General features: G+C 46.7%; 1 protein-coding gene across 1 annotated transcript in view; it reads right to left on the bottom strand.

Annotated features, from left to right (window-relative positions):
• Positions 1 to 12,883: 12,883 nt before the first annotated feature.
• LOC140719590 (F-box only protein 39-like) overlaps positions 12,884 to 22,382 on the bottom strand; it is a 34,486-nt gene continuing 24,987 nt past the window's right edge. Inside the window, exon 7 of the mRNA XM_073034294.1 lies at positions 12,884 to 13,063. Coding sequence (XP_072890395.1) covers positions 12,935 to 13,063 — 129 coding nt within the window. The 3' untranslated portion in view covers positions 12,884 to 12,934. The remainder of the gene's footprint in view (positions 13,064 to 22,382) is intronic.

Here is a 22,382-nt window from a genome sequence, read left to right as displayed (position 1 = left end):
GCCTCCATAGTATCCAGGACACCTTCAAGGAGTGGTGCCTCAGAAAGGAGCTGTCCATTATTAAGGACCCCCAACACCCACCCAACCATCACCCAGGACGTGCTCTCTTCTCACTGTTACTGTCAGGTAGGAGATACAGAAGCCTGAAGGCACACACTCAGCGATTCAGGAACAGCTTCTTCCCCTCTGCCATCAGATTCCTAAATGGACATTGAACCCGCAAACACTAATTCATTTTTTTAAAATTATATCTGTTTTTGCACTATTTTTAATTTAACTATTTAATATACATATATATACTTGCTGTAATTTTTTTCTAGATTATCATGTATTGCATTGTACTGCTGCCACTAAGTTAAAACATTTCAGGACATGTGCCGGTGATATTAAACCTGATTTGATGGGACTAGGCAGATTGGTTCAGCACAGGCTGGATGGGCCGAAGGGCCTATTTGAATCCTGTAGTGTTCCATAACTCTAGGTTACTGCTCTTCTTCATTGGCCCCGTGGAAGAAGCCAGAGATTGGTTGTAGGTGGCTGCCTCTCTGACTGGAGGCCTGTGACTAGAGGTGTTTTGTAGAGATCGGTGCTGAGCCCATTGTTGTTTGTCATCCATGTCAATGATCTGGATGACAATGTGATAAAGATCAGCTCATTTGCGTATGACACCAAGATTGGGGGTGTAGTGCACAGCGAGGGAGACTATCAAAGCTTGCAGCGGGATCTGGACCAGCTGGGAAAATGGCAGACAGAATTCAATGCAGACAGGTGTGAGGCGTGGCACTTTGGGAGGACCGACCAGGGTAGGTCTTACTCGGTGAGCGGTAGGGCACTGAGGAGTGAGGTAGAGCAAAGGGATCTGGGAATACAAGTCCATTATACCTTGAAAGTGCTGTCACAGGTAGGTACGGTCATAAAGAAAGCTTTTGGCACATTGACCTTCATAAATCAATATATTAAGTAAATGTGCAAAGTGCAACCATAGAAGTTTATAATAAGTAGAACAGTCAATAGAGTACACTCAAGTCAACGTGAGTTCAGCAGTCTGACGGCCTGGTGGAAGAAGCTGTCCTGGAGCCTGGTGGTCCTGGCTTTTATGCTGCGGTACCATTTCCCGGATGATAGCAGCTGGAATAGATTGTGGTTGGGATGGCTTGCGTCCCCAATGATCCTACAGGCCCTTTTTACACACCTGTCCTTGTAAATGTCCTGAATCATGGGAAGTTCACAACAGATGCGCTGGGTTGTCCGCACCACTCTCTGCAGAGTCCTGTGATTAAGGGAGGTACAGTTCCCATACCAGGCAGTGATGCAGCCAGTCAGGATGCTCTCAATTGTGCCACTGTAGAAAGTTCTTAGGATTTGGGGGCCCATACCAAACTTCCTCAAGTCTGAGGTGAAAGAGGCGCTGTTGTGCCTTTTTCATCACACAGCTGCTGTGTACAGACCACGTGAGGTCCTCAGTGATGTGGATGCTGTGTAACTAGAAGTTGTTTACCTTCTCAACCCCAGATTCATAGAGGTCAAGAGGGGTTAGCGTGTCTCCATTCCTCCTGTAATCCACAACCAGCTCCTTTGTTTTTGCGATATTGAGGGAGGGGTTGTTTTCTTAACACCACTGTGTCAGAGAGATGACATCTTCCCTGTAGACCATCTCGTTATCGTTTGAGATAAGGCCAATCAATGTGGTGTCAAATTTAATTAGCAGGTTGGATCTGTGGGTGGCGATACAGTCACGGGTATACAGGGAGTAAAGGAGGGGACTCAGTACGCAGCCTTGAGAGGCTGCTGTTGTAACTGTTCCTGAAACTGGTGGTGCAAGTCCTGAGGTTCTTTTACATTCTTCCTGATGGCAGCAGCAAGAAGAGAGTTTAACGTGGGTGGTGGGAGTCCCTGCTGATAGATGCTGCTTTCCTGTGACAACGTTTTGTGTAGATCTGCTCAATGGTGGTGGTGAGAGGGCTTTACCCGTGATGGACTGGGCCTTATCCACTACTTTTTGTAGGATTTTCTGTTCAAGGGCATTGGTGTTTCCATACCAGGCTGTGATGCAGCCAGTCAATATACTCTCCACTACACGTCTATAGAAGTTTGTCAAAGTTTTAGATGTCATGCCAAATCTTCGCAAACTCCTAAGGAAGTAGATGCGCTGACTGCTCTCTTCGTAATCACATTTACGTGCTGGGCCCAGGACAGATCCTCTGAAATGATAAACACCAAGGAATTTAAAGTTGCTAATGCTCTCCACTTCTGACCCTCTGATGACAACTGTCTCAGGACTCACACCACCAGGTTCAGGAACAATTATTACCCTCGATCATCAGGCTCTCGAACCAAAGGGGATAACTTCACTCGCTCCATCACTGGACTGTTCCCACAACCTATGGGCTCATCTTCAAGGACTCTTCATCTCATGTCCTCTATATTTATTTATTATTATGATTTCTTTCTTTTTGTATGTGCAGTTTGTTGTCTTTTGCACTCCGGTTGAATGCCCAAGATGGTGCAGTCTTTCATTGATCCTATTATGGTAATTGTTCTATTGTGGATTTAATGAGTATGCCCGCAAGAAAACGAACCTCAGGGTTGTATGTGGGGACAAATATGTACTTTGATAATAAATTTACTTTGTGTTCAGTTCTAGTTGCCTCTTAATAGGAAGGATGTGGAAGCTTTAGATAGGGTACAGAGGAGATTTACCAGGATGCTGCCTGGATTTGAGTCCATATTGTATTGGATAGGTTGAGCAAGTCAGGGCTTTTCTTTTTGGAGTGAATGCGGATGAAAGATGACCAGATAGAGGTGTATAATGTCATTAGAGGCACTGTTAGAGTGGATAGCGAATACCCTTTTCCCAGGACAGAAATGGCTGGCATGAGGAGGTATAATCTTAAGGTGATTGAAGGGATGTCAGAAGTAGGCATTTTACACAGAGTGGTGAGTGTGTGGAACGCACCACCAGGAGTGGTGGTAGAGGCAGATACTTTAAGAAACTCTAAGATAGACACATGAATGACAGGAAAACAGAGGGCTGTGCGTGAAGGAAGTGTGATCTTCGAGTAGGTTAAAGAGTTGGCACCACACCGTGTTGGGCTTTTCTATGTTTCACGCTAGACTGTAGCTGAGTAGCTGACTCTTAATGCAGCTGGATTACCGGCCTGCTAGCCCCGTTGTTAAACCTCTTTGTGACTTTGTTTAATGGATGCAGCCATCCTGCCCTGAACTGGTTCATCACCGCATGGTAGGTTCTGCGGTACGGCCGTAAGCTCCAGCACAAGGTCGGGTGAGCACTTCTCTCTCTGGAAAGTGGGTATTGAGAGCTTGGCATGCAATAGCGTGGCATGCACGAGGAACGGGCAAAAGAGTAGGTCAAACTGCCACCTTAGCCAGCTCCCCTATGGTAAACTTTTAGCTTCCTCTCCAGTTTCCTGTCCGACCTCCATTATCCTGATTACTTATTTACTTAGAGGGATACAAAGAGAAATAGGCCCTTCTGGCCCTTCAAGCTGTGCCACCAAGAAATTCCCAATTTACCCAAGCCTAACCACAGGACAATGTACAGTGACCATATTACCTACCAAACGGTTTGTCTTTGGACTGTGGGAGGAAACCGGAGCACCCGGAGGAAACCCTCACGGCCAGGGAGAGAACATACAAATTCCTTACAGGTAGCAGTGGGAATTGAACACGGGTGACCTGTACACTATGCATTGCGCTAACCAGTACGTTACTGTGCCACCCTCTAGAATAATTATTTTTTTTTTCTATTGCATTTATTTATCACAGGAACATTTAATTTCACAACACAGGGCTTCATCCGCAATTATGTTGATACTATAATGTTGATACTGTGTGAAGAACAGCAGAAGCAAACTGATTTTCTTTACTTAATCCAGAATGAATCATCAGGCGGGTTGGAGAGCAGCTTGTATCTTCTTCCTGTTGATTCATTTCACTGACTTCGGTGAACCTCTCGAGCACTCCTTTAAATAGTTCAATGGACTTAATTGTTTTACATGGATACACCCTGTCCATTATTGGATTCCACGATATGCTTCGTGTGCTTGAACGCCCTGATGATATTGTTTGATCAAGAGTCCCTGGAGCTATTGTACTCCTAATGCCAGGCCAACTCGTAGCCAGTTTGGATCTGTGCAATCAGGTCTCCTTGTGGTGACAGCAGAACCTCACTCTTAAATATATAATTGATGATACCACATCCAGAAACGTATGTGATAATGAACTTCAGTGAATCCCAATCCACTCACGTGCCTAACCTGAAACCGTAATGGTTTTTTCTCCATTCCTCCTCTAGGGGGAACATTTCCACCACATTTAGCTACCTCAGAAACCTCTAGGTTTTCAAGATCAAACTTATTATCAAAGTACATCTATGTTACCTGTGATAGGTGTACCCGGAGATTCCCTTTCCTTCTGCACACTTACAGGAAAATAAAATAGAACGGAGTTTATGAAAAGTTATGCATAAACAAAGACTGGCTGGTGACCAGTGTGCAAATCGAGGACAAATTGTGCAAATATAAAAAAGGTACTGAGAACAGGAGTTGTAAAAAGTCCTTAAAGCTGAGTCCGTAGGTTGTAGGACCGGTTCGGAGTGGTGGGGAATGTAGTTATCCACGCCAGTTCAGGAGTCTGATGATTCCTGAACTGTCTAACTGTTCCTGAGCCTGGTGGTGTGGGAGCGAAGGCTCCAGTACCTCCTTCCCGAAGGTAGAGTGACCTGGATGGTGGGGGGGTTGTGATGGACGATGCTTCCTTGTGGCAGCACTCCATGTAAATGTGCTCAGTGATGGGGAGGGATTTCCCTGTGATAGAATGGGCTGCATCCACCACTTCCTGTAGATCTTCCCGTCCCTGGGCATTGGTGTTTCCATACCAAGCCGTAATGCAGCTACAAGTATCTGGGAACTCACCTGGACAATAAACTGACTGGACTGAAAATACAGGAGCTCTGTACAAGAAGGGACAGAGCCGACTGTACTTCCTGAGGAGGTTCCGGTCATTCAACATCTGCAGTGCTATGCCGCAGATGTCCTACAACTCAGCGGTGGCCAGCAATCTATTCTACCCGTAGTCTACTGGGGCAGCAGGGTGAGAGCAGCTGATGCCAGGAAGATCGATAAGCTCGTCAGGATCAGAATCGGGTTTATTATCGCCAACACGTGACATGAAATTTGTTAAGGAAGGATGGTTCTGTTCGGGCGGTGTGTCTGAGAGGAGGGTGCTGCAGAAGCTACAGAGCATTATGGACAATCTCTCTCACACCCTGGACAAACAGAGGAGCTCCTTTAGCAACAGACTGATCCCACCGAGGTGCACTACTGAACACCACATATCAGACTCTACAACTCCTCATCTTTAAGTATATGATTTCACTGCACATCTGTATTTTGCACTGTTACCTTTTAATGCACATTTTGTTTTTTTTCTCACCTCAGTGCTTTCATTTTATATTTTAAAGTACATATTTCTGACTGAGCAGCCTAGCAACGACAATTCCCTTCAGGATAAATAAAGTTTTTATCTTATGAAACTCTCCACCGTGCATTCCAGACGTTTGGCAGTTTCTAGTGACATACCGAATCTGCCCAAACTTCTAAGAAAGTAAAAGTGGTGATGAAGTTCTTGTCAGCTCCAGGCGGCATAATTCCATTCTAGTAACCTTCACAACCAAATTTCATCTTCAAAGAGCCCGGAGTCCCAGTAATATTAATTAACTGTCAGAGAGTCCAGGAGAAATCTAGACTCGGTAGATTGGTATATAGTAGGGAGAAGAGCAAGTTAGGCAGTCTGAAGTGCATTTGCTGTGATGCTGAGCATAAGAGAAGGAAATTTAAATCATTAACTATGTTTATTGCTTTGATTTATAGACAGGGGAACAGGACATGAGATAAAAATCTGTTCACAGCCTAAAACATTAGCAATAATTTACACAGTCAAATACTTTTGTACACACCCACTTCCACCTTACACCAGAAATTCTTTGAAGTTTGTCATCCTGTTGGTACTTTGACACAAGTACATCTATTTTATTTTAAATATGTGGGGTGGAAGAGTATTGATTTCACTATGTCAGAAATATTTCATTTACAATATGTTAAAAATGCAAAAATTCTACCACGCCTCCATGATACTCAGGTGCATTGGATTATATCAACGGCAAGGCATGCCTGGTATTTGGCTCTGAATTATTCATTCTTTATTTGATTTTTCTCCAAATACCACTGAATTTCACCGATTTCTTTCTGTACTTGCAGAGGACTCTAACTTACTGATAAATGACATATTCTGAACCCTACAAAATTATTTTGTGTCGAGGATAATGCAAGAGCTTTCTGATGTAATTACTCTGTCCAAGTAAGAGGTTGCCATCCTGTGACTTGCTAAGGTGAAACAACTGTTCCTGGGAATCTTACAGCCATTTTTTACCGAGCACTCTCATCCTGACAATCTCACACTCTGCTACAATACCACCGACTCAATTTCCTTGAACCTAAATTGGTTAGTGTCTCTGTGTATGTTTTGCCCTCGCTGTGAGAACCTCGTCCAGGATGGGAATACTGTGGAGCAGCTGCCATAAAGAAGAGATTCTGCAGATGTTGAAACTACACACACACACACACACACACATACACACAGTGCTGGAGATACACAGCAGGTCAGACAGCATCTACGGAGGGGAATAAATGGTTAATGTTTCAGGCCAAGAACCTTCATTGGGACTGGAAATGATGGGGGCAGAAGATGGAATAAGAAAGTGAGGGGGAAGGTGGTGTTAGGATCCAGTCTGTAGTCTGCCTTCTGGGTCTTGCTCCGGTCCGCAGACTCTGGACTCCGGGCCTTGCAGTCAGCCCTCCTATCACCTGGAGCCATGGGATCATCTTGGCTTAAGGAGGTACACCTGTCGCCTATTAGGGGGCAGGTGTTTATAAGGAGCTCGGGGACTGAGCCTGTTTTGGGGATCGTCCTTCTCCAAAGCCGGTTTAACCCACTCTGTACCTGGACCACCAGCTCTGAATCCTGCTCTATACCTGTTTTGCCCACTCCAGATCCGGTTCTGCCCTGGTTGCTGCCCTGCTCTGTAGCCTGCTCTGCTCTGGTTGCCGGCCTGTTCTGTATCTGTTCTGTCTGGTTGGTCTTGTTCCCCTGCTTCTTTCATGTGCGCTGGTCCTGCTGTTCCGCTTTATTCGCCTTGCCCTTGCTGTCACGCTGTTAGTTGCCTTTCCCAATTTACCGGTGTATCACGGTAGTCCTGCTTCTCACCCTGGACCCAGCTCCCGTCTGTTCCCTTGCCTCCGTCAGCTAAGCCAGGCCATCGCCGTTACCCCTCGGGTGATTCTGTCCCTTCCTGTCCCTTGCCCCATCGGGTAAGCCAGGCCATCGCCGTTACCCCTCGGGTGATTCTGTCCCTTCCTGTCCCTTGCCCCCGTCGGGTATACGTGCTATCGTAGGGACCGAAATGTGGGCAGAGGGGGTGGGGTGGCCCTGTTGGTGAGGAATGAGATTCAGTCCTTTGCAAGGGGGGACATAGGGTCAGGAGAAGTAGAGTCTGTGTGGATAGAACTGAGGAACAGTAAGGGCAAAAGGACCCAAATGGGTGTTGTCTACAGGCCACCAAACAGTAGGATGGATATTGGGTGCAAGTTGAATAGGGAGTTAACATTGGCATGTGGCAAAGGTAACGTCGCAGTAGTTATGGGGGATTTCAACATGCAGGTGAACTGGGAGAATCAGGTTGGTGCTGGACCACAGGATAGGGAGTTTGTAGAGTGCCTATGGGGTGCATTCTTGGAACAGCTTGTACGAGAGCTGACCAGGGACAAGACTATTCTGGATTTAGTGTTATGTAATGAACAGGATTTGATAAGCGAACTTGCAGTAAAAGAGCCATTAGGAGGTAGTGATCATAATATGATAAGTTTTTATCTGCAATTTGAGAAGGATAAGGGCAGCTCGGAGGTGGCAGTGTTGCAGTTGAACAGGGGAAACTATGGAGCCATGAGGGAGAAGCTGGCCAAAGTTGACTGGACGGATAGCCTAGCAGAAAAGACAGTGGAACAGCAATGGCAGGTATTCTTGGGAATAATGCACAAGGTGCAAAATCAGTTCATCCCCCAGAGAAGGAAGGATTCAAAGGGAGGAAAGGGGCCACAGTGGTTGACAAAGGAAGTCAGAGATTGCATAGCATTAAAAAAAAGTAAGTATGACAGAGCTAAGGTGAGTGGGAGGACAGATGATTGGGAAGTTTTTAAGGAACAGCAGAACTTAACTAAAAAGACAATACGGGGAGAAAAAATGAGGTACGAACGCAAGCTAGCCAGGAATATAAAGGAAGATAGCAAAAGCTTTTTTAGGTATGTGAAGAGAAAGAAGATAGTTAAGAACAATGTTGGGCCCTTGAAGAATGAATTGGGTGAAATTGTTATGGGAAACAGAGAAATGGTAGAAGAATTTAATGAGTACTTTAGATCTGTTTTCACTAAGGAAGACACAAGCAATCTCCCAGATGTATGGATGGGCCAAGGACATAGGGTAACAGAGGAAATGAAACAGATTGACATTAGGAAGGAAACGGTGATGAGAAAACTGATGGGACTGAAGGCTGACAAATCCCCAGGTCCAGATGGTCTGCATCCTAGGGTACTAAAGGAGGTGGCCCTGGAAATTGCAGATGCATTGGTAATCATTTTCCAATGTTCCTTAGATTCAGGATCAGTTCCTGAGGATTGGAGAATGGCTAATGTTATCCCGCTTTTTAAGAAAGGAGGGAGGGAGAAAACAGAACTATCGACCTGTCAGCCTGACATTGGGGGTGGAGAAGATGCTAGAGTCCATTATTAAGGATGAAATAGTGGCATATCTAGATAGCAGTGATAGGATTGGGCCAAGCCAGCATGGATTTACCAAGGGTAAATCATGCTTGACTAATCTGTTGGAGTTTTTCGAGGATGTAACCAGGAAGTTAGACGGGGGAGATCCAGTGGATGTAGTGTACCTCGATTTTCAGAAGGCATTTGATAAGGTCCCACATAGGAGATTGGTGGGTAAAATCAATGCTCAGGGCATCGGGGGGAAGACATTGACATGGATAGAAAACTGATTGACAGATAGGAAGCAAAGGGTAGCGGTGAATGGGTGTTTCTCGGAATGGCAGGTGGTGACTAGTGGGGTGCCACAGGGCTCGGTATTGGGACCACAACTGTTTACCATTTACGTCAACGATTTGGATGAAGGCATTGAAAATAACATCAGCAAATTTGCTGATGATACTAAGCTGGGTGGCAGTGTGACATGTGATGAGGATGTTAGGAGTATTCAGGGTGACTTGGATAGGCTGGGTGAGTGGGCAGATACTTGGCAGATGACGTTTAATGTGAATAAGTGTGAGGTTATCCACTTTGGGAGTAAGAACAGGAAGGCAGATTATTATCTGAATGGTGTAGAGTTGGGTAAGGGAGAAATACAAAGAGATCTTGGAGTCCTTGTTCATCAGTCACTGAAGGTGAATGAGCAAGTGCAGCAGGCAGTGAAGAAGGCTAATGGAATGTTGGTCTTTATTACAAAGGGAATTGAGTACAAGAGCAAGGAAATCCTCTTGCATTTGTACAGAGCCCTGGTGAGACCACACCTGGAGTATTGTGTACAGTTTTGGTCTCCAGGGTTAAGGAAGGACATCCTGGCTGTAGAGGAAGTGCAGCGTAGATTCACGAGGTTAATTCCTGGGATGTCTGGACTGTTTTACGCAGAGAGGTTAGAGAGACTGGGCTTGTACACGCTGGAATTAAGGAGATTGAGAGGGGATCTGATTGAAACATATAAGATTATTAAGGGACTGGACAAGATAGAGGCAGGAAATATATTCCAGATGCTGGGAGAGTCCAGTACCAGAGGGTATGGTTTGAGAATAAGGGGTAGGTCATTTAGGACAGAGTTAAGGAAGAACTTCTTCTCCCAGAGAGTTGTGGGGGTCTGGAATGCACTGCCTCGGAAGGTAGTGGAGGCCAATTCTCTGGATGCTTTCAAGAAGGAGCTAGATAGGTATCTTATGGATAGGGGAATCAAGGAATATGGGGACAAGGCAGGAACCGGGTATTGATAGTAGTTGATCAGCCAAGATCTCAAAATGGCGGTGCAGGCTCGAGGGGCCAAATGGTCTACTTCTGCACCTATTGTCTATTGTCTATTGTAAGCCAGGCCATCACCGTTACCCCTCGGGTGGTTCTATCCCTTCCTGTTCCTTGCCCCCGTCGGGTAAGCCAGGCCATTGCCGTTACCCTACGGGTGGTTCTGTCCCTTCTTACCCCTCGCCTCTGATGGGTTGTGCCCCGCATCTGCCCAGGTGCCCACGCCTTGCCCAGGCCTTTGTGTTTCCGCCTGGGAGGTGGCCCTGCCCGGGCTCCGTGCAGCCCGCCCTGAGGACTCCTCCTGTCTGCCTCATCTGACCTCTGGGATCCTCCTACCTGCTTCATCTGACCTCTGGGATCCAGCCCCGCCTGCATTACCCCTTGCATGCCATGGCATCCCCATCCTGTCCTACCCCTAGTACTTCAGTGTCTGCGTCCTGCATTTGGGTCCAATCCTGTCCCCGTTTCTGACAGGAGGACAAGACGACTGGTGAGTCTCGATGAGGGGGACAAATGGGATGGTGGGGCAGAGGCAACAAAGCAAGAAGCGGGAACAGAAAGGTAGAAGTGGTGAAGGGCTGAAGAACAAAGAATCTAACAGGAGAGTTTAAGAGGACAATGAGTGAAATGGAAGGAGGAGGGGCAACAGAAGGAGGAGAAGGGCAGGTGAGGAGAAGAGAAGGGATGAAAGGATAACCAAAGAGGGGAATGGAAAAAGAGAGAATTGCCAGAAGTTAGAGAAATCCATGTTCATGCCATCAGGATGGAGGCTACCCAGGCAGAATGTGAGGTGTTGCTCCGCCAACCTGAGTTTGGCCTCATCATGGCTGTAGAGGTGACCATGAACTGACATGTCGGAATGGGAATGGGAAGTAGAATTGAAATGGGTGGCCACTGGGAGATTCTGCTTTTTGAGCTAATTGGCTTGACAAGTAACCATGAGTTCATCTGGTGAATTTAAGAATTAAGGCATTGTTTTCAAGTGCCAAGTTCTCTTCACGGGCATTCTGTCATCAGGCATTTGCACTGAAATATTGATTGTTTATTCTTTTTCGTAGATGCTGCCAGACCTGACGAGTAACTTCAGTGTTTTGGGTGTGGGCCAAGCATTTTAATTCCCATTCCCATTCCTGTCCTGGCATGTTGGTCCTTGGCCTCCTCTTGTGCCAAGATGAGGCCACCCTCAGGGTGCAGAAGCAACACCTTATATTCCGTCTGGGTATCCTCCAACTTGATGGCATGAATAGCAATTTCTCCCTCCAGTCAACATATTCCACCTCCCTTCCTCTATTCCCCACTCTGACCTTTTACTTCTTCTCACCTGCCTATTATTTCCCCGAGTCCCCTTCTCCGATAGTCCACTCTCCTCTCCTATCAGATTCCTTCTTCCCCAGCCCACCTGGCTCACCTATCGCCTTCCAGCGAGCCTCTTTTCCCTCCTCCCACCTTTTTATTCTGGTGTCTTCCCCCTTCCCTCTCAGTCCAGAAGAAGGGTCTCAGCCGGAAACGTCGACTGGTTATACTCTCCCATAGATGCTGTCTGACCTGCTGAGTTCCTCCAGCACTTTGGTACGTCGCTTCGCATTTTTCTCGTGTTTGTGATTAGCACTGCCATTTGTTGCTGTTTTCTCATCATTTCCTGTTGAAATGTTGAAGGTGTATCCTGACAAGCCAGTTGAAGGTGTTAATATGGGTGAACTGTCTCGATGCACATTAAGAACGTCTGCAGGTAGGTAGTAGGCTTGTCTTTGGGCTAATGATAGATAATGGAGGCTTGTATTTCACATGCCAGTGTCTCCCTTTCACTGGAAAGGAAAGGAAGATCAGTGAAACTTCAATCTGACCTCCGCAATCAGAGAATTACACAGTCCTCAGTAACAAATCACCTGCGACATTAACTCATGAGCTCAATCATCACAGCCAGTGCATTCAATGCCATCAGTACTTCCCACCTTAAACTTTGCTTGCTTCTATTGTTTGCATAATTTGTTTTTTTTCTCTCTTTGGGTGTTGGTCTTTCTTTTTTTAAATGGTTTCTTTCCGGTTTCTCGCTTTGCGGCTGCCTGTAAGCAAACAAATCTGAAGGTTGTATAATTTATGCATGCTTTGATAATAAATGTAATCTGAATCTTGAAACTCCATCCAGCTTCCCAATATCATCAGTTAGAACTTGGAAAGACTGCAATGCACAACCACTGACAATGGTACAAAGTCATGCCCAGTTACTCTTTCAAAGGCTCCATTTAATGTCAGAGAATGTATACAGTATACAACCTGAAATTCTTACTCTTCACAGACATCCACAAAACAGGAAAAACCTCCAAAGAATGAATGACAGAAAATGTTAGAACCCCAAAGACCCCTCTTGTGCACAAACAGCACTGAAAGCATCAACAACCCCCCCCCCACCACCACAACCACTCACCCTGCAAGCAATAGCAAAGCCCCCGAAGACCATGATCTAGAGTCCATCAAAAACTACTGTCCACCCCAACACTTTGACACCTCAGACAGGCTTTCCCCCTCTCTCTAGCAAGGGAGAGAGAGAGAAATATCGCATCTGCAGCAACGATAGGGGAGACCAACAGCCCACTGTTTCGATGTTATAATCTGTCACATCACTTGTCCAAGATCCCCATGACATCGGTGTTTCAATCTTTTGCATTAGTTACATCTGATAACATCGTAACTTCTGAAGATTTTATTTGACTGGCAGACAAATACACTTATTGGTCCCATAACTGCTTAAATGTATTAAAGTTGGGCTGTCCATTCAGTAGAGCTCTCCTTTACATCAAGGGGTAAGTAATTACAAAATAATTGAGTTCTGTGTCGATTAGATCCCTGTACATTGTGTACAAATTTCGTAGCTGCTTATCTTCTTCATTCGTTTCATACTTGTGCATGTAAATTCTCACCTGCAGATTAAACAGATTATCCGTCACATTAAAAGTCTTAAAGGTTTGAATATTGCTAGTAGTGTAACACACATAAAGAGCTGGAGGAAGTCAGTGGGTCAGGCAGCATCTGCAGAGAGGAATAAAGAGTCGGCCTTTCAGGACTTTGGGTCTCAGCACTTTGTGTGTGTTCCTCTGGACTTCCAACATCTGCAGAATCACTTGTGGTTGCTTGTTTGTTGAATGATTGATTGAGATACAGCACAGAATACGCCCTACTGTAGGGTAACATAACTGGGAGAAATGTACAAAATTCACAACCATTAGCACTGAGTTGGGGTTTCGCTCCAAGTGGCTGGTCTGACGTGATGATATTATTACGTAAAAGGTTTATTAGCGCGTATTTGTTCTGTAGGTTTTGGAGTTCAATAAAATGTGTTATGGGTTTCGTTAAACATAAGACGCCTCACTTTGTTTTATTTACGGAAACCTACAGTCCTGGCCTCGATGCTCTCAGACGATTCCAGAGTTATTGAACACATCAGCCAACACAGTCGCTTTGAAACTGCCAGTTTTGGAGGCAAAATGCCGTCGCTTGGTTCGTACAAGCTAAGGCCTGGTTTGCCCTATGAGAAATCTCTGCTGACAACACTGTGTTTCTACGTGGTAGGGTCGCTCAACAATTCTATGGCGGTGAGGGTAACTAGTCAGCTTTAACATTCACCTGAGCACGATAAATACCGATTGCTGCAAACTCACCTTTACCAGATTTTTACATTACTGGATTCTGAGCGCACCAAACAGCTGCTCTCCTTACCCAGTCTGGGCAATGTTAGGCCTTCAGAGCTAATTGACCACGGGCTGTCTCTCCTGGGAAATCACCATCCTTGTTTTATTTTTAAAGAACTCTTCATGCAGCAAATGCCTGGTCCTGTTTGCATAGCCCTCGCTAATGCACCCTTGATGGACTATAGGGAGCTTGCTAAAATGTCTGATCGTCTACACTCAGCGAGGCAGCGTGCATCATTCCTCCTCCTTTCCCTACCTCAGTAAGCCCGGTCAGCAAGGCCCCCAACATCAGGATGCCCGTGCCTGCGAAACCGATGATGTCGGACCTGAGCTTTTACCATGTTCACTTCGGTAGGAACACTAGGAAGTGCCGACTGCCTTGTGGCTTTGACAGTGCCAGCGTACGGGGACATCAGAGGAACATCATGGGTTCCAGCTGCCAGGGTCACCCACTATTCAGTACGGACACCCTTTCAGGGCAACGTTTCCTGTTTGACACGGGTGCTCGAGTGAGTGTGCTGCCAGCATCGCCTATTGATGAGAAGGCGAAGAGCGACAAAACCTCGCTGGAGGCCGCCAATGGCAGTAGAATCCAGACTTACGGGACACGATGGGTGATGCCCTGTTTCAGTGGGTGATGTTACGCACGAGACTTCGTCCTGCTCAGTGCAGATTTCCTGTGAGCCCAAGGACTGTTGGTCAAACTTAAGAACTGCCGGCTTGTGGATGACAAGGACTTTGGGTTGTTACCCCGCTCCCCCAGTCAGTTCCTCACAACGACTCTCTCAAGCACGTGCACCACCGCATGTGACTGCTGGGTGAATTCCCAGACCTCACCAAGCCCACGTTCTCCACGACATGGGGTCAAGCACCACATTCCCATGACTGGCCCACCAGTCTGTACCCACGAACATAGCTTGGATCCAGAAAAGCTGGCAACCAACATGGAAAGATTTGGAATCGTACACCGGTCAAGTAGCCCCTGGGCTCCAAGTCTGCGTGTGGTCCCTGAGTTCCACGGTGGTTGCTGCCCATGTGGTGATCGGTGACGCCTTAAACAAGGCCACCACCCCCATTTGTTACCCAGTCCCACACACTCAAGACTTTTCGGCACACTCAGCCAGAAACTTTTTATTTTCCAAAGTCGATCTGGTTAGCGGCTACCACCAGGTACCTGTGTGCTCGAAGGACATTCCCAAAATGGCTGTGGACTATTTGAGTTTCTGCACATGGCGCTTAGACTGAAAAATGCAGCGCAGACTTTCCAACAGCTGATGGAGTCTGCATTAAAAGCCTTAGGTTTTCTTTCTGTTTACCTGGGTGACACACTTTCCGACAGGGCATCCAAATCCAAACGTGTCTCGTCTCCGCACACTATTCGAGTGTTTAACCCAACATGGGGCGATTATTAACCCTGCTAAATGCCAGTTTGGGATATTAACCATTGACTTTCTCGGCCATTGCATCTCCGCAGAAGGGACAAAACCCCTCCCATCAGAGGTAGCTGTTATTACGGATTTCCCACCGTTCCACACTACTAAAAAACTACTGGAGTTTTTAGCCATGGTGAATTTCATTCCGCGAGCTGCTGAATTTGTGCTTCCCCTGTACTTTGTGCTTAAAGGCAACACCACTAATCAGGGGTTTGACTGGTCAGTGGACATGACCAAGGCATTTGATGAGACCAAACGAGTTCTTCCTAATGTGACCCTACTAGCACACTCACTCCCCAATGCGCCCATAGCCATTACAACTGAAGCTTCAGACTACGCTGTGGGTGCTGAGCACGAACAGCCGGTCAGAGCCATTTGTCAGCCAGCAGCTCCGTTCCCCCCGAGAGGACGTACCGGCACGTTTGACTGTGAGCTTCTCGGGTTCTATCTGGCTGTCCACCATTTTTGTTTTCTTCTAGACGGTCGCCATTTCACCGTGTTCGTTGACCACAAACCCCTTGTGCACACGATGGCCTTAGTCTGCACGGCAGCAACTGGTCTACAGATTAGAGTTCACAACAGATACACAACCTATCAAGGGGAAAAGTATTGCTGTGGCTGATTGCCTCTCACAGCCAGCCATTGAGGCTGTAGACAAAGGGGTTGATTATGCTGGCATGGCAGTGACCAAGTTACTGACCCAGAGGCCCAGGCTTACTGAGCACCAGTCACAGGCCTGCAGCTGACTGACATTAATCCAGGGAAACTGGGGTTTCCCTCCTGTACAACGTCTCAACCGGTCACTCTCGCTCCATCGTGCCCTCAAACTGGAGGTATTGTTTTCAACTCCATACATGGCCTCCCGCGTCCGGGCTGGAAGGCCTCGCAGAAACTGACTCCACTGAAGTTTGTTTTTCACAGCCTCAGAACGGACGTGCGTGATTGGACTGCAGCCTGGGTGGAGTGCCGGCGGGCAAAAGTTAACCGTCGTGTTCAGGCGCCGCTGGCAGCTTTTGAGGTCCCTGAGCGACGGGTTGACACTGTTGGTCCTCTTCCCCTCCTCCCACGGTTTCACACACCTTCTTACCATGGTGGACCGCACCACCAGGTGGCCAGAGGTCATCCCTCTCGCATCAACAATGGCAGCAGATGTGGCTCGGGCATTCATCAGCACCTGGCCTGCTCGGTTTGGCGCCCCATCTGATATTCCTTCTGACTGCGGTCCCCAATTCATTTCAGACTTCTGTAGTACAATGGCTCAGGCCTCGACGTTAGGCTACATCACACCACAGCATATCATCCGTAGTCCAATGGCCTATGCAAGCGGTTTCACTGCTTCTTAAAGGCAGCTCTAACCGGTGAGTGTTGGTGAGATCAGCTCCAGTGGGTTCTCCTGGGGCTCAGAACTGCTCCAAAGGAGGGCCTACAGACACCTGTGTCTGAGCTGGTACGCGGACAACCATTTCAAGTGCCAGGTGATTTCATTCCTGATGGCACCACTGCCTGCTCGGCCTCTCAAAAGCATCCCCCACCTCAGTAAATTCAATCCCTTTTCACCTAGGAAGTTAATGAACCCTGTACAATTTTCTCTATTTCTCAGCCATGACGGAATGGCGGAGCAGACTCGATGGGCTGAATGGCCTAATTCTGCTCCTTTGTCTTATGAACCTGTGGGTCTGAACAATTTAACTACCGACCGGTTCATCTTTGGACTACGGGGGGAAACTGGAGCACCCGGAGGAAACCCACACGGTCACGAGGGGAAAGTACAAACTCCTTACGGGTGGTGGCAAGATAATGTCGTTAGACATCATTTTTGAGTGCAACTGAGACAGGCTTGTTGATTCCTGAATTAGAATTAAAGTAAAGGCAAACCATTTTAAGCAAAGTGTGCAGTTGGAAGTATATAGTTAGCTTGTCGTGTCCATTCCGGGGCAGCTCACTCACCTTTGGTCCCCACCGGACACTCAGCTGTCACCTGTGGCTCCAAGTAGCCGTTTAAATGTGACACCTTGGTACACTGCTTTGACAGGTGAGCCAAACCAGGTGCGGGTAGCTGGAGGGCCTCTCACCCCAGTGAGATAGGGACATACCTGTCCTAGCATGCAAAGTCAGCTCCCGCAGTCCGGGCAGATGAGACCTGCAGTGAGATACAATGGCCAGGAAGGCGGTACTGTAATGCTCTGTGGAGTGTGAAAGGCGTGAGAAAGCACAGAAGACGTCATGGTTATCCACTGCAACCAAAGAAGATCCCAGTTTGCTCCTACCACTGGCCCTGGATGTCTGAGGTCAAGGGAGTGGAACTGCCCCAGTGCAACGGCTTTTCCCCTTTAAAAACTCTCCTGCACGGTTTTCTGGACACGGCGGGCAACCACCAGCACAGCGCACAGTCTGAAATATTCCAGGCATCACTTCTGAAAATCATATTTCATCTTCATGGATGGATGGATAATATGATAAACACAAGTGATTCTGCAGGTGCAGGAAATCCTTAGCAACACACACACAAAACGCTAGAGGAACTCAGCAGGTCTGGCCACCTCCATGGAAATGAGAAAACAGTCAATGTTTTGGGCCGAGACTCCTCATCAGGACATGGTTATTATACTTTCCTATCAAAATAGTCTGCAACATTAGAGTAAAACATGCATTAACGTAACATTAGTGTAAAACATAATGCCTGAGTATGAACGAAGTATGGGTATATTTTGTCTTCCTTAATATAAAATGTTTTTGTTTCCTTTTGTTCCCTTTCTGTCTCTTCCCTTCTCTCCGCTGAGTCATTTTGTCACACCTTCCCAAATGTTTGCTGTATTGAGAAATTCCTCATCTGTGAATTGACGTTTACCGTATATGCAAATTTTGACAATCTGTTCCATCATAGATATCATTGCTGTGTTTACTATTTACGCTGTTTCCTCAGGATTTGGAGGCTTTGGAAAGGATGACAAAAGGGATGCTTCCTCCGATGTACAGTCTCTGGAAAATTGCCGTCCCAGGGAGACATCTGGGACTGTTGTGGATTTTGCTTCATGAAAACGTGGCTCACCACTGCCACTTTAGATGCAAGGGCACCACCATTCTCCGCAAAGACTGGACAGCTCAGATTTTGGAGGTAGAGGGGGTGGAGTATACTTCATGATTAGCACATCGTGGTGCATAGATGTGGTGGGTTCTGTTTCAATCTCGCTCACCTCTCACCTAACCTGGAACGCCTGGCGATCAAATGGCCATCATCCTGGTAGCAGAGTACCTTCCACCTCAGGCCAACGTCAGGCAAGCACTGGAGGAGCTAAGCACCATGATCAGCAGTCACGAAACAGCGCACCCAGATGCCTTCTCCGTTATTGCAGGGGATTTCAACCAGGCTAGCTTAAGGAAGCCTCTGAACAACTACCACCAACATACCACCTGTGGAACCAACTTGACAACTGTTATGCCACCATAAAGAACGCCTGCCATGCCATCCCACGCCAACACCTTGGAAAGTCAGATCTCCTGGCTGGACTTCTATCCCAGTGTATAGGCAGAGAATGAAGACTGCAGCAGCAGTGTTGAAGACCAAGAAGGTATGGTCAATGGAGATGGTGGAGCGCTTACAGGACTGTTTTGAGTTGGTTGACTGGACAATCTTCAGGGATTCATCTTCAAATCTGAATGAATATTCCATAATTGTCACCGACTTCACCAGGATCTGTATGGAAGAGTGAGCCTTCAAGAACATACTGACATACCCAAACCAAAAGCCATCAATGAGCCAAAGGATTCATAGTCTGCTGAGGGCTAGATCTGTGGTATTCAAGACTGGTGATCCAAAACTATACAAGAAGTCCAGGTACAAACTATGGAAGGCTATTTTAAGAGCAAAGAACAATTCCAGTTGAGGTTAGAGATGGAATCAGATGCACATCAGCTCTGGCAGTGTTTGCAAGTCGTTACTTCCTACAAAGCGAAACCTAATAACATGAATAGCTGTGATGCTTCACTCCCAGATGAGTTCACCCCTCAAACAGGAGCCCACCAATGAGCACCAGGCCATGGTCATCTGCACCTTACTAACTCTGGGGATCTCCCATCCACTGCCAACAACCTTATAGTTCCCTTACCCCACACCTCCCATTTCTACTCCTAGCCAGGATCCACAAACCTGCCTGTCCAGGTAGACCCATTGTCTCTGCTTGTTCCTGCCTCTCCAAACTTAAATCTGCATACCTCAACTCCGTTTTATCCCCCCTGTTTCAGTCCCTTCTACCTACATCTGTGACACTTCATGTAATCCAGATCTTTTCAACAACTTCAAGTTCCCTGGCCCCAATGGTTTCATTTTCATCACAGATGTCCAGTCCCTATACACTTCCATCCCCCAACAGGGGGCCTTAATTATCTCCGTTTCTTTCTAGATAACAGACCCATCCTGTTCCCCTCCACCACCACTCTTCTCAATCTGGTGAAATTGGTCCTCACTCTCAACAATTTCTCTTTCTGCTCCTCCCACTTCCTCCAAACCAAAGGTGTAGCCACGGGCATGCACATGTGTCCCAGCTATGCCTGCCTTTTTGTTGGCTACGTGGAAGAGTCTACGTTCCAAGCCTACACTGGTATCACTCCCCAACTTTTCCTACACTACATCGATGACTACATTGGGGCTGCTTCCTGCACCCATGCTGAGCTCGTAGACTTCATCAACTTTGCCTCCAACTTCCACCTAGCCCTCAAATTTACCTGGTCTATTTCTGACATCGCCCTCCCCTTTCTCAATCTCTCTGTTTCTATCTCTGGAGACAGTTTATCCATGGATACCTTTTATAAACACACTAATTCTCACAGCGGCCTGGACTAAACATCTTCCTACCCCGTCACTTGTCCTCCTCCTCTCTCAGTTCCTCTGTCTTCACTGCATCTGCTCTCAGGATGAGGCTTTTCATTCTAGAACTAATGAGATGTCCTTCTTCAAAAAAGGGGCTTTCCTTCCTCCACCATTAACACTGCCCTCACCCACACCTCTTCCATTTTGCGCACATCTACCCTCAACCCATCCTCCCGCCACCACACCAGGGATAGTGTTCCTCTTGTCCTCACCTACATCCCAGCAGCGTCCACATCCAGCATATAATTCACTGTAACTGCCGCCATCTCCAACAGGATCCCATCATCAAGCATATCGTTATGCTTTCCGCAAGGATCACTCCTTACGTGACGCCCTTCTCCACTCGTCCCGCCCCACTGATCTCCCTCCTGGTACTTATCCTTGCAAACGGAACAAGTGCCATACCTGCCCCTGCACCTCCTCCCTCACTACCTTCCAGGGCTCCAAACAGTCCTCCCAGCTGAGGCAAAACTTCACCTGTGAATCATCCACTGTACCCGGTGCTCCCAGTGTGGCCTCCTGTATGTCGGTGAGACCCGACATAGATTGGGAGACCGCTTCGCCGAGCACCTACACTCCGTCCGCCAGAAGAAGCGGGATCTCCTGGAGGTCACCATTTCAATTCTACTTCCCATTCCCATTCCAACATGTCAGTCCATGGCCTCCTCGACTGCCGTGATGAGGCCACACTGAGGTTGGAGGAGCAACACCTTATATTCTGTCTGGGTAGGCTCCAACCTGACGGCATGAACATCGATTTCTCTAAATTCCAGTAATTGCCCCCCCCCCCCCCACCCACCTTCAGCATTCCCATTCCCATTTCCCTCTCTCACCTTTTGTCCTTACCTGCCCATCGCCTCTCTCTGGAGCTCCTCCCCCTTCCCTTGGCCTTCTACCCTCTCTTATCGGATTCACCTTTCTCCAGCCCTTTATCTCTTTCACCTATCAGCCTCCCAGCTCTTCACTTCACTCCTCCCCCTCCCAGTTTCCCTAAACACCTACCACCTCGTACATATTCTTTTCCTCCCCCACCTTCTTGCTCTAAATTCTCATCTTCTTTTTCCAGTCCTGATGAAAAGACGGCACAAAACATCTTCTGTTTATTATTTTCTATAAATGCTGCTTGACCTGATGAGTTCCTCCAGCAGGTCTGAAGAACCATGTTAGAAAGATTGCAAGAGAGCCATGCAAAAGGGGTACTCATGTTTGACGATGAGACGTACCTATCTTTACTTGGATTTCCAGCATCTGCAGATTTTCTTGTCTCTGACTTCTTTTTATTGGATCTTACCAAGTACCTAATAATGCACAGTCCAATAGCCACTTGGGAGCTGTGGTGCGGTTACTTGGGTGCAAAATGTGCTGACTGCCCCCACGCGTTCCTTTTAAATTCTCTCTCTCCCTTTGCATAAGCCAATGTCTCCTTGAGATCCATGCTTCGACTGCCCCCGATCTCTTCTTTAAAATTCTCTCTTCCTCTGTGCATAGGTTGCAATGGTGAAACCCTGTCCTGTTTATCTACACTTTGGAACACTTTAAATAGAAGATAATTGCTTGGCATTATTCATCCATGCATAACTACTGCAATTAATTTTTCCTCACACTTAGAAAAATACAACCTGCTCTAGCATAAATTCACCTACTATAGTTTAGTAGGTGAACTTAGGAACTGACACATTGTTTTCATTTGCTAGATAGGTATTTCTCATCGTTGAACATGAGTAACCCCTTTGCATGGGTCTTTCGCAATCTTTCTAACAAGTTTCATCAGATCTGCTGAATTTTTTTTAAATAAGCATTGCCATAAGCACTGTATGTGTGGACTGACTCAGGTAGCTTGTTAAAAATACCTTCATGCACACAAAGGCTTGTCCATCATAAAGTAAGGTTTCACTTTTTTTGAAAGTGGAAGAAAGGTGAGTTTAAGTGAAATCTTTTTTGAGTGTAAGTGAGTGTAAGTGCGGAATTTGGATTTTCCCTCCAGACAATACTGTAGAAGGGTCTCAAAAATTTAATGCTAAGGAAAGCCCAGATCCTCATTTAGCTACTAAGCCCAATTAAATACAACAGCCAGAGATCAGTACTTGCTACCTTAATATCTACCTTTTTTAAAGCATTTAGATTAAAGTTCAAGGTTCAAATTAAATTTATTATCAAAGTAAATATGTGAGATGATATACAGCTCAGAGATTCATTTTCTTGTGAGCATACTCAATGAATCCAAAAACCACCATAGAATCAATGAAAGACC

This window comes from Hemitrygon akajei, chromosome 32 (genome assembly GCF_048418815.1).
Source record: "Hemitrygon akajei chromosome 32, sHemAka1.3, whole genome shotgun sequence".
In the NCBI taxonomy this organism is placed as follows: Eukaryota; Metazoa; Chordata; class Chondrichthyes; order Myliobatiformes; family Dasyatidae; genus Hemitrygon; species Hemitrygon akajei.
Note: the sequence above shows the minus strand (reverse complement) of the source record. Positions and strands in the feature narration are given on the sequence as shown.